At 38.9% G+C, this 13,462-nt stretch overlaps 1 protein-coding gene across 3 annotated transcripts in view; it reads right to left on the bottom strand.

Moving 5' to 3' along the window:
• pde10a (phosphodiesterase 10A) overlaps positions 1–13,462 on the bottom strand; it is a 75,352-nt gene that overhangs the window by 13,570 nt on the left and 48,320 nt on the right. For all 3 annotated transcript variants that reach the window (XM_028469244.1, XM_028469242.1, XM_028469243.1), the window contains exons 3-10: positions 7,745–7,773; positions 6,641–6,761; positions 4,933–4,982; positions 4,712–4,852; positions 2,306–2,461; positions 1,396–1,446; positions 820–878; positions 595–646 (exon numbers count right to left, since the gene is read on the bottom strand). In XM_028469244.1, the coding sequence (XP_028325045.1) occupies positions 595–646; positions 820–878; positions 1,396–1,446; positions 2,306–2,461; positions 4,712–4,852; positions 4,933–4,982; positions 6,641–6,761; positions 7,745–7,773 (659 nt within the window). The remainder of the gene's footprint in view (positions 1–594; positions 647–819; positions 879–1,395; positions 1,447–2,305; positions 2,462–4,711; positions 4,853–4,932; positions 4,983–6,640; positions 6,762–7,744; positions 7,774–13,462) is intronic.

Consider the following 13,462-nt stretch of genomic DNA (forward strand, 5'->3'; position numbering starts at 1 on the left):
TTGTCATCTCCTGTCCTCTCACCCTTTACATTCTCCACAGGTTTGTCTCTAGGGTACTTTACTACAGACGTCAGTAGGCGTTTTAATGCAGATCAACCTCTCAGTGTCCCTCCCTAATGCTCCAAATCCACAATGTCCACAAATCCACAAGTGTCTTTGAGAAACTGTGCTCAGGTGGGCGGAGCCAGGTAGAAACCCAGGGTTTCTTTGATAAAACCTGCCAGAGAGCAGGGTTAGTTCACGGACAATGTTGCTATGGTGACATACTCAGAAAAAAACATACCTCGCATACTCAGAGTTTCGCTCATTTGAGCCCGAACATAACCCGCTTTATGGAACACCCCTCAGGAGTCAGCAGAGAAAAACTTTAGCAGTGAGTCTGATCATAATAGGTGTGTATAGAAGTCATAAACTTTCATTATTCATGATAATAATTGCCGTTTATGATCAGGAATTGAGTAGATTTCCACTTTCTGTGCTGAACTAACAAAATATGTCATGGCGTGTCATGTGTTGGGATTAACACACACTCCCTATATGTGTAGCCCTGAGGTTAATGTGAAGCAGATGTGTGAAAAGAAAAAATCCACTCACCATTATATGTTCAAGTAGAGAATCTATTGCCACAATGCTATCAAAGTATGTTCTGTGCAAAAAGAAGTTGCGTATTAACATTGAAGGTATAAGAAAGCACGTAAATCTGTCATTTCCTCTGTTGTACGAGCACATTGCTGTGGTTGAACCCAGACGTGATTGACAGCATTAAATTAAAACCAATTCATAAGTGACTTTGAACGTCATTCATTGAGCAGCCCTTACTTTGACACATCTAGCAGGAAGTCATTGAGCTCAGTCTGTTTGGCGAGGCCTCTGCACACCTAGCAACAAAAAGGGTCAAAATCAGGCTGACAGATGTGTTAAAAGCTTCCCAATGCACACATTTGGCATCCTGGAACAGGTTTGCTTCCTACGCACTTGGCTGCAGGCCACCTGCTGGATTTGTAGGAGCAGCGCTGTAACAGAGAGGTGGAGGAGAGGTGGAGGAGAGGTGGAGTGCTGCTGTAACACATTGTCAGATCCACAGTGGCCAGAGTAGCAGTGGGACACAGCTTCTCTGAGGTGTTATGCTATCTGTCCATATAAAAACAGCACTGGGGCGTAATGACGTCCACAGGGAACCTATGGCTCCGTTGATTGGACTGGGCTCATTGAAACCACTCTCCCCAGTACACAGTGGATTACACAGGTGAAAACACCAGTGCAGAACCAGAACAAACAAAGTCATCCAAGTGAAAAATAGGAGGAAGGGCTAGTTTTGTTCTTGTTTCCAGACCATTCTTAGGGGAAATACAACGATACAATTTCAAACTTGAACCTCAGACCAACTCTGCCCACCTGCACTTGATGAATGGCGACCGATGCCCATGCCAAGTTAGCCGTTGCAACCTGGAAGAGAAAGTGAAGATTTGCTGCACATTACTGCAGAAAAATCTAAGAAACAACACGCATTAGAATCAAACAAATTATTGTTACAATCTTAAAATAAAACAAAGATAATCACTGTCAATAGTTTAGGCCAGTGGTTAAAACATCCTTCTTTATCGTATTTCTGAATCCAAGTACCGGTACACCCCTTTGTCCAACTATTTTCAAACTATTTAACAACATCTATAAAGCATAATGATGGAATGAATGAGTGATAACATTGGTTTCCAACCTTTTTTGGGATCATGACCTCATTTTGATATCAAGAATTTCTGGCGACCCCAAAGACCATTTTTTTCTAGAAATAATTTCATCATGTTTGAGCTCTGATTTATTTTTTTTATTTTTTTTACTAGATTTTAGTTGAACTAGATGTATATTTATCAAAGTAAAAGAATAGAAATGCTGTTGTTTAAGATTGATTGCTGTTTTAATTTAAAAAAAAGAATAATAAATACAAAATTTCCAGAATATTTTTTAATTTAAAAAAATTTTCAGGCGACCCCACATGGGGTCCCGACCCAAGGTTAAAAAATACTAATTTAGTGGCCCCTAAATAGATTTATTTCTATAGTTTTGATCATTTCCGGTCATCTCACACCTGAGGTGACACTTTATTTGTTCATTTTCCACTCCCTCCCTCGTACCCCCATTTGAGAAACACTGGTTTAGCCCTTTCAAGACTCTAAAGCAAAAAGTAAACAAAAACACTGCTCTGAAGTACTTTTCCATGTTTCAGTGCAGAGATTTTAAATCAGTCCAGATTGAGGGTTACGTGTCCTTGTGTGAGCCTCCTACTGCTGCTTTGGGTCACACTGACCTCCTGGTGGCTGAGGTTGAAGGGCTCCTTGCCCCAGTGCCTCTGTAGCTCCAGGATGGCAATGAGGTCCCCAATGGCAGTGAGAATGGGGAGGCACATGACAGAGTGAACGTGGATCCCTGAGTCCTGCCCTGTGCCATCAGGGAACCGCTCGTCCTGAAACACATTAAAGCTCCAGATGTTACTAGAGCACCAACAAAAGTGTCACTTGTACATTAGGGCCTATGCTACGAAGCTAGATCATTATATCCTGGATTAATCTCCCTTAGCGGGATCACCTAACCAAACTTTCCCTGTCAGAGAGAAGCTGTCCTACAAAGGTCGATAACAACACGTTAATTTAAGCCAAGTGTTTTCAGCCTCGATACGTGTGCGTTCACATAAAAGGGGTGGAGATTGCAGCGTTTGACCAATCAATACAATGGAGAAAACTGGCAGAACGAGGATCTTTACATGAAGGAACGGCTTATGATCTTTAACAAATACATTGAATTTAAATCCATGATGACAGCGAAGAGCAACAGTGTTAGTGCAGCGCGCACCAGGAGGCGGAGCTTTTATACTCGCTCATATTTGATCCACTTCATAACTTGGTCCCGACCAGGTTAGATGTTACTTACGTTTAAAATGATGAATAACTAAAAGCCTCACTAGCGTATACGAATGAATTAATTAACAAATTAATTAATCAATGACTTCACCCATCCGTGCATACGGAGATATAGGCTTCATCAGCTGATTGTAGATCAGTCCATCAGATATAAATCTATCCATCCATCCATCCATCCATCCATTTTCAGAGTCGCGGGGGATATAAATCTATATCTTTCCTAAAGGATGTCATCAGTAAATGAAAGGATTGCATTTATCCATTATTAATCGTTCTTTCCAAAACGCTGCTGTCAGATCTGCACCACCCAGGATCTTCGATCAATGGGCAGGTCGTTTTCTAACAGAACTGATTGGTCAGGAGGCGGGGCTTTAGTACTCGCTAAGATCCTTTCCTGAGCAAAACCTGCTCCCAACCAGGTTAGTCGTTCAGCCTAAGTTACCATGGTGATTTAGCTCCGTAAGACGTTAGCGAGCTTCGCTAACGTCATACATACTGATTAAATCCCCGGAAGTTAGCGCGATTAGAGGTAATCTCACTCATTAGATCTAGTTTGGTTTAGGTAAAGGTGTTATTTTATTTTTTTTATTGTCTTTGAAGAAGTTGAAATACAAAATTAGAGACCAGCATGCCTTCACATTTGGACATAATTTTCCAAATCTGTGCCAGATGTGCATGTTTCAATGGTGGGAGAAACTAGAAAACATGGATCAAAGCCATGTGAGACTGGAGTTTGTTATATTAAAAACAGTCCATTGCCATAATTGTAACTGGATAGTATATGTGATATTTTGTTTTTGTTTATATTTTATTGCTAGCACACATTTCCTCTCTTTCAGCCACACTCTGTTTTCCTCCTCGGTTGATGTGGCACCAGTGATAACTTTAGTTTTAGTCATAGTGTTATAGACTAAAACGCAACTTAGTTTTAGTCCAAATTCAGTCATCAGGACTATTTTAGTTTAGTCTAGTTTTAGTCAACTAAATGACATTAATATTTTAATCAACTTTTACAGATAGTTAACTAAAATATAAAGCATAAGTTTCTGAATTAAGATTAAATTACCCCCACATTGATCAACACACACACCACGTGATCACATGAGTTCTGATTGATGTTGTCGCATGTGACTAAATTATAGTTAGTAATGTAAACAGTAAATAGTAATAGTAATAGTAAATGTATTTTTCAAATCCTAGTCTTGTTATTGTCACTTGTGTGAAATGTGTCCAAAAAAAAAGAAGTAAATTATTAGTCAAAATTAAAGATTTCCCAATTTTATAGTGTTACTGTATGCATCGTGTATGTTTAGCTAATTTTCTGGGACAAATAAAGACATTTATTACAATCAATAACTTCATACACAGATTATCAACCACTCTTGGTGAGATTAAATAAATATTATATTTCAACGAAATAATTTCAACTAACATTTTTCTGTACATATACACAAAACAGAAAAAAACAAAGCAAAAACAAAAAAAAAAGCAACATTGGGGGAAAAAAGAGACATCTTTATCCCCATGCAGCTCTTGTCTATGTTTTCCTTCCCCCTTTGTTTTTATTTCAAACATTAAATAAAAAAAAAGGATGAAACGTTTTGCAACCAGATTAAAAGAGCAGAAAACTATACAAACAAAAGCTGTATTTTCCACAAGTTCTGTTTAGGATGTAAAATGTAAACAAAGGATGTACGTAATGTAATCTTTTCTAAAATTGGCTAATAAAGTGTCCCTATATTTAACTCCATATGACACCAGATCTAGTACAGATGAAAAACTGTAACGTTCCGTACCCCCTTGATGTCTTCTACTAGCAGTGTTTTGCGAGTCTTTGCGACGTGAGCAGCGATGGTTGTTCCTAATGCAACGGGACCAGAAGGGATGAGGCTTGGAGGACCGTCCTTGGCCCCCGTTGGAGTGAATAAACATAAGGTCTGTTGAGGAACACATACACGGTGTTAGGAGAAGGAGAACACCTGTTTTCTGTACACAAACGGCGATGACCAACACTCACATTGTTGCATTCTCCCAAAAAGTAAAGTGCAAATCCATCAGCTTTTGTTGCTGTCGACAGAGAAACACACAGGATACACACTGAGTTCAATGCATCAAGTACTGTACCAACAATGCACTCTGCTCTCTCTCTCTTTCTAGTAATATTTACACAAGAGGAACAGAGACGACGTCAGACATGTGACAAATTCCAGCAGGATTTGGCCGCGGGCTTTGACTGGCATCCAGTTCATCTCATTTCCAGGCCTCTGTTTCAATTCCACTTGACACTGATATTTGGGTCACAATATCATTCATCATGACATGAGAGCCTCTGGTAAAGGAGTACGTACAGTGCACAAATACAGTTCAACTGAAGTTTTGAAGTGAGTAAGTTCCGAGACAAAGAAACATTCTCATAAGAAAATAAATAAATTAAATGAATTAATCAATTCCTGTAAGAAATGCATGAGCTTTAATTTGATAGACCATCGGAAGGAATTATGCCATGCTATTCTTACATTAATGGTAGGTTCACGATAAGGCTGAACGATTAACCTTAATCGCATCGATATTAAGGTTTTCACATACTACGATAACGTAACCACAGATGCTGGAGGTTTTTCCTTCCGTCACCATCATTTGAGTGATATATATGTTCACCAATCAGAATCGCCTTCCTGGGCTGCTGGCCAATCAGAGATGGTTAAAGGACACATGCTTGTGTGCGCTAAAGCGAGTCTCTGAGTGCGCTAACAACTACACTGGGGCGCTATAAAATCCACGTTAATGGAATCACGGAATCTAAAGCGGAAATAGACAGAATCGGGTTTATACGCTGTCATCGTGAGGAAAAGGACGTTTATTATGCTGAAATGTCCTTCCCACTCTCATCCTGGCCTCTTCACACACCACCTAAACACCGTCCAACCTGGCCAAAAACTACGCAAATCATCCCTGACTCCTAAATCAGAGCCGACCAGTGCCCGCTTTACTTTAACGTGTCTGTAAAGCGCCGTCCATTTCTCATGAACTCTGGTGAGATGTAATAAAAATCCTATCATACAGAGAATGATCCATGGCTTGAATTTTATTTTGATGTAAATAAACTGATGTGCATTGAAAGGCACAAACAAAGTCTGTCGAGAAAAAGAAAAACAAAGTTTCAAAAATGTAACTTGTTTGGTGTATTTCCTTTGTAAAATACTGTAGCTCTGCTTTGATTTAAATGTTAGAGGCCCCAATATGCACGGTGCACCTAGAGGATGAGTTATTAATTAGTCAAGGTGTGGACGGAAGGTGTGCTGTCCCTAAAGGTAGGTGGGGAACCAATGCGCTCAGGATTACAGCCATTTTATTCATCTGTGAATAAGCGGTGGCACAAGTACAGTATACACACAAATGTCATTTAGAATTTCCTCTGTGTGGTAAAAACCTGTATGTTTAAAAACCTTTTCATGCAGGTGAAAACTAGCATTGTGCCGCAATCTGCGCCGGACGCTGCCTGCGATGTATATCACTATCTTTCGTGGAACAAAGTCTGTTATCTAATCCTTTACCGGACATTGGATTGCGCTGCAACCACGCCTACTTTTTAGGGATAAGCCTGTTGCAGTGCAGGGAGTAAAAAGCTATGTCACGGACATGTCAAAATGGATCTACAGTACTTCCTAATAACTGGTTCTCCTGTCATTGTTTTTGATGATAAACAAGGTGATCTCTGCGTTTACCTGTTTTGATGATGTTGCACAACTCATAGAGCAGAAGTTTGATGTCTCCTCCAGTGTCCAGGCGCTGCTCTATGTAGCTGTTGAGTCCGTACACCACACCCTGCATATTTGTGTCCTGGTACTGGTGGACACAAGACACGCATTGTTAATTTCATAAACATACAGAGACGTAAGTACAGTTCAGTGTGTGACTTCATCCAGTCTGTAGTCACTGTGGCCCACAATAAAAGCACAAAGTCACAACAGGATTTTTCTGGACTTCTTTTGGAGTGATGAGGATGATTTCTGATTTCATTGATACTGAATGATCTCCCCTTCCCCTTTAAACTGGGGGATCTCCATGCAATACTGGGAAAAGACCACTGGAGCCTAACAGATCTGATTAGTGCCATTTCAGCCTCTGCGGCTCAGCTTCAGTGTGGTTATGTAAGAGCCTCTACCAAGCCACAGCGACGTCTATTTCTGCGCCTGCGAAGAGGGTGAGGACAGTAAGGCACAGAAAGTGGCGCACGAGAAAAGCTTCCCCCACAGGACGCCTCCAATCCTCCCACTTCCTGTTGGTGCAAACGTATGGATGACGCACGGTGCCCCCCCCCCCACCCCCCGCTGCCCCCACTTTTAAATCTCTTCCTGTGTGTAAGTCCCTTTAACTCGTCCTGTGGGCACTGGCACTCAGCCTCCTGAAGGTGTGGGTAACAAAGTTGTGAACATATGTGTAGAAACAGGGATCTACTCATTCTGATAACCTTATTTCCAACGAGTTCACATGCGGTAATGCAGCCAAATCTGGACACTTATCAACAATACTTTTGCTGCATCTCAACAAAGGGTACAAGTGTATATATTTCTAAGGATTTTTTTTTCCTTTCTTTTATGTCATAATGCAAACGCAAACACAAAGCATGATTTAACAGGGAGTAAAAACGAGGTCAAGCCAAACAAGGTAAAACTACGGCTCCTCTGTCACTGTTGGCTCTGTTAGCCCAAAAATAATAATAATAATAATAATAATCCGTCTAAACTCTGAGAATAAATATTCTACAATACATATAAACAATAACTTATGTGTTTATTGTCACATATTGAAAACAAGGAAACACCCACCCTGCTGACTTCTTTAGCTGATGTGTCATCTGTAGAGAGAGAGACAGAGAGAGAAATTCAACCTGAATCAAAGTTTTATTCAGTTTTAGGATTTTTTTTCAAGAAAAACATATTTGGGACAGAAATGCTAATTGCTAACTGAATGAAAGTAAGAAATTAAATTAAAGAAAGCACATTTACAATCTGAAATGGATGTAATACAGTATTTCTGAGAAGAAGACGTTTCCTTATCCGTCACCCCAGAAGAAAATTAAAAGTGAGAATATTTGGAATCACTTTCACTGATGAAATTACTGAAAGCTGTGAAGATGTTTTTTTGATGTAAGAAAATGCCTTCACTCCACTTATCATCTATTAGCTGCATGCTAAATGTACCTCTATAGAATATTTGGTAATGATTTAGGTGTATAACTTCTCTAAATGTATTTACATTAAGTCACCAACTTTGTTTTGATCATTTTTTATGTAAAAAAACACGACTTCTGAACCTTGCTTCCTAACCCAATGTTAGAAATGAAAAAAGGCCATAAAAAAACTATGAATAAATAGTATTATATGTTGTGACGTGAGCAGCAATGTTTTATATACAGATAGTAGATACAGTACATTATGCTAGATTCACTCTCTCATTTGATATGTTGAAAGCTCTTAGAAGCTTATTGGATTCATGTGTAATTGGTTTCTCTCTGTTCATGTTCTGTTATTAGTTTAGTAGTCCATCCACAGTGTATAGAAAACATACTTTCTACTGTCAGTAAAAGACCTCCAAACATTCAGCTCAAGATACGTGTGTAGAATGTTTTTTTTTCTGTCCAAAAGGCAAGGTTTTAATTCACGCCTAATGTTGCAAAATACATCGCAAAGCAACTGCAATCCTCTTCAGTCTTAGGCCTGTGATGGATTATGAACATGTTCGAAATGTACGCTGATCTTCCTCCTTTGCAGATACGGATATTGATTATTGACTTGTATCATATATCAAGTCTACGTAGCCATGTAAATGTATATTTTATCTCACCATCACGACACTCTCAATAGTCAACTTCGGTTCCACACATGCTCTGGTCGAGTGTGAGCTGCTGGGAGCTTCAACATCAACTCTCGTGCACTGCTGCCACCTACATGTCACCACATCATTGTACAAGTTAGATATTCACCTGAGAGCTTCGTCACACTGTCTCCTAGCAACCCCAGCCGAAAAACACAATTCACGTCTATAGATGTGAATGGCACTCAATGAGTTAACCACTAGACCAACACTCCATGTTTGCTACGCCATTTAATAGGGATGTAACGATTCACTCAACTCCCGATATGATTCGATTCACGATACTGGGTTCACAATACGATTCTCTCACGATTTACTTTACAAAATGGGACTGTAGACAAATGATGACTGAAAAATATTCCATTATTCCATTTTTTTTTTTTTATTTTATTTTTCATTGTCAAAAGAATCCCTTGATAAACTATTCAGAACAATGCCATTTAACTAAAAATTCAAAGTCTCACTTCCGCTCAAGACTGACTGACCCAAACTTAGAAAACCAGCTTCGAGAAGCATCATCATCACTGCCAGCAGATATCAGGTGCCTCGCCAAAGAGAAACAGTTCCAACCATCGCGATAGGTGAGCCTCACATGCTTAGAAAGGCAGCAATCCTTAACAGAGTGGTTATAGACTTATATAATAGTGTGGCCCTCGGTGAGTTTTATAAAAATATAAATGGCCCTCGATATGAAAAAGATTCCCCACCCCTGCTCTTAGGTGTCCTGCACTCTTAGATGAATGGTTACAATTGTGTTTAATTGCTGGTACATTAAGTTTTCAGAGTTATGAGAGGTGTTCATTGTAAAGAACCCATTGGGCACCTTTTTATGGATGTCTGAGCAGACTCTTAGAATGATTTCATGCTGTTGGACATTCGGTAGATATGAATATTACCCTTAGATAAAGACACTAAAGTAATGATAATGAAAAGCTTCAGCTCAGAGTAACAGTAGGTAGATTTGTGCTTCGGGAACCGCTGCTTGGGATTCACAGAGCTCGATTGTTTCCTTGTTACACTTGTGTCAACAGAACAACGCACCTCTTTAATAGATTTTCATGTGATGAAGCCATTCTAGATCTGACCTGAGGTGGTCATCACTTCAAAGAAACTGCTCAGAACATGTGTAGAGAGAAATTGCCTCCAGATATAATGTTTGTTGCTTTAAACATTCCTCTAGTAAGCCTCGGGTTTCTTTAATTAGACACAGCTTTTCTTTTTTTTCGAACCCCTCACTGAGTACGATGTCAATCAGAGGATGGAGAGCAGGGGCCCATGTAGAAAGACTTACAGGAAAAAGGAGTGGAAAAAGGCATACGCACCAATCCAGAAAAAGACGTAAAAACATTAAGGTGTATGAACCTGTGCGTACTAGGGGTGGGACGATATAAGTCCATGCGATAGTGGGCTCACAATAATAATATAAGATTATTTTTAAGAGAGGAAAAAATGATATTCGAAAAACAACAATGCTTTAATTTCACTTTAACTCTGGGCATACTTATATATTTTCTTGCTATAACCTTTTTAACGCAGGTGGATATAAAATATAAAAGAAACAATAACATAAATAGGACCATTTTTTTCAGATTTCAAGTGCAAAAAGTGCCACTCTCCAAATAGAACGCAAAATCAGAAACTGAAAAATCATGGCCGTCTAAAAATAAAACCAAATCATGTCATCATTATGACATTCTTCAGAAAATCTGTACATGAATTTTGTATAACAAAATGTTTAAAGGAGACATATCATGCATGTAAATCCTTCCTTTTTTACATATAAATCATACAGTTGTGGTCTATATAAAGCGGAACTGCAATGCTTGGGTCTGAATCCCTCATTATTATAGCTCCACAGGCCCCTTTTCTACCCCTTTTCTGATGTGCTTCTGAGAGCAACTCGTTTTGGTGCAGTCTCTTTAAATGCAAATGAGACACTTCATACCCCGCCCCCTCTCCAGGTTGCAGAAGTGACACTCGGTTCAACTCCACCCTGTTCGGCCATTTTTGTAGTTTGATAGAAGAGATACGGTTATGTAGCGGCGCAGAAACTTTTTATTCAGAGGTTATTTACAAAATGTCAACAACGGAAGACTTGTCCATCCAGCCTTACTTGTTTGAGCCAGAGTCGGACCCGGCGGAGTGAGATGAAAATGATGATGATGAACCTGCAGAACCCTAACAAGTGAGCTAACACAAGCACCGAGCTAACGCTAGCGCCAAGCTAACGTCACGAAATGCATTTTAATACAGTCTTTTCGGAGACAAAAACGTCAAAATGAAATGACTAATGAAAACTTTAGACTTAAATTAAATCACGTAGGCCATATCATCAAGGATCTAAAACGAGCACACAGCGCTAACATATGAAGACCTGTGCAACTGCTAATGCTAACAAAACAATGACAGGGACGTCTTATCATCACACTTTTTAGCGTTATTTACAGCTTACCGAAGTGCTCTGTTCATCGCCTCCAAAGATAGAAGGAATTGAACCCTCAATCAGACAAAGTCTTTCATCAAATCCTTCTTTATACTGGCAGAGGTTGCTGAAGCAGTCATCCCTGAAGTTCTTCACGCACACAAACATTTCCGTGAAAAATAAAACTCAACCAGGCACTCTGACAAGGTTCTGATGCTGGGAGACGGTGTAATGAAGCGTGTGGGTTACTACATCCAACAACCGAACATTTTGACTTATCCTCTTGTAACTTCTGCATCCTTGAGCTTGGACTACAAAATAAGAGCGAGAAATAAAAATGGCGGATTGCTCGAAGTGTTGGGCCTGGAGTCGATGTCCTAAGTTGGCAGTTCCGCTGCAAATACTGTGACGTTATCGTTCAAAAAACATAATAGAGAATAGAAAAATCAAAACAGATTGAAAAATATGACCAAAACAGAATATAAAGATATCAATGGAGCACCTGAAGAGACTAATTTGAACTTTTCTGTACTTCTAAACACAAAATATACAACAACATACTATACAACAAAATGCATTCAAGGGCTAAAGAAGTGGATTTAGCATGATATGTCCCCTTTAAAACATGAAACTAGAACAGTCTACACAATATTGCAATATTGCTATATCAGTAGTTAGTACCATCAACAATATATCTTGTGACGTTTTAATATCGCAATGTCATGTTGCACGATAAATCATTTCACCCATAGTGTGTATGAATGAATCCAAGCACATTTCCTTTAAATATTTAAATTAGTGGAAATGAGTCCATATGTGTTCCCTCCCTGTCCACGCCTCCACTTGAATAATAAAATCATATTAAAATCAGACTGGGACTGGGATTCCCCTCAAAAGTTACCATCAGTAACAAAGGAAAGAAGAGATTCTTTACATCATTAGACCTATTGCAGATATGATTCAATTCACAGTGAAGATACCAAAATTAAATTAATGAATTCAATTATTTTACACTGTATATATCGCCATCAATCTTTAGAGTTTAAATCTAAAACTGCCATATGAAATATAATATCCAAAAATCAGAAAAGGATTCCTGATAAAATATCCTATCATTGTTGTAATTGAGACAAGGCGACATGAGATGAAACACAATCACTGCTGTGTCTCAAATCCCAGCATCACCACTGTGTCACCAAAAAACATCAACAGCTGTAGAAAGGTCTGTACGTCACCTCTGGAGTTGCCATTAAGCACCCCACATTTCCTAACGCATTTCAGTTTTTATTAAGGTTGAACTATTAATTGCATTTGCAATATTACCACAATATCAGAAAATGCCATTTTCTAATAAAATGTTTTTTTTTTCCTTGTCCTGTCTTGTACTGTCCTTTTAAGTTCACAGTGTTTAAGAAGTTCAGCCCTAGTCTTTATATATTTGTATTGTGCTGTGGAAAACGGCGTACACATCCTTTTGTACACGAGGGCCTGGACTAAAAAAATACTCCCATTGAAGGTAAGTCGTTTTTATTGAAACATGTGTTATGGTCCTAAAAAGGATTAAACCGAATCACTAAATATTTAAAGAACCAATTTTTGGTGCATTTTGTGTTAAAATATGTGAATTATCTCCAGTTTATCTAATGTCAGATGATATGTCTGCTCTGTCAAAGAAGCTTATGAATAAACCCTGTGAAAATAAACCTGATGTACTCAAACCTGCATGTGCAAAATCGTGCAGGAAATTTGAAGCTCCTGTGAATTATTTGGATTGTTACTTACTGTGTGGAGAACTTCAATTAAAAGATGAGCAGAGCAGCAGCATGTGTAGGATTTGATGCCTAAAGTAAATAGAAGATGGGAAGTGAACTTCAGACTCATAGTCTATATGAGCTGAACGCCTGGATATTCTCAAGCCTTCACTTTTTGTCTGAAAAAACAAGCATAATTTGATGTGGAATGAGTAAAAAGATTATGGCTAACCTTTATAGATTAACACACCACGAAAGACAGCTGTGCTTTGATAGTGGCGCTAATAACAGCAGGAGTAGGCCTCACCTTCCAACCTCAGAATAGATTTTCATTTGGACTTAACCAGGTTTTGGCAGGTCTAAGGCCACATCAGCTCAGTGTATATATAGTGTATATAGGGCTGTGCTCACAAATACAGGTCTAGACAAATTTGTTGTTTTGCATCATGTTGCGAGAAAAAAAAATGAGATAAAACTTCAGCAGATAACTGCATCAT

Source organism: Gouania willdenowi, chromosome 15 (assembly GCF_900634775.1).
Source record: "Gouania willdenowi chromosome 15, fGouWil2.1, whole genome shotgun sequence".
NCBI lineage: Eukaryota > Metazoa > Chordata > Actinopteri > Blenniiformes > Gobiesocidae > Gouania > Gouania willdenowi.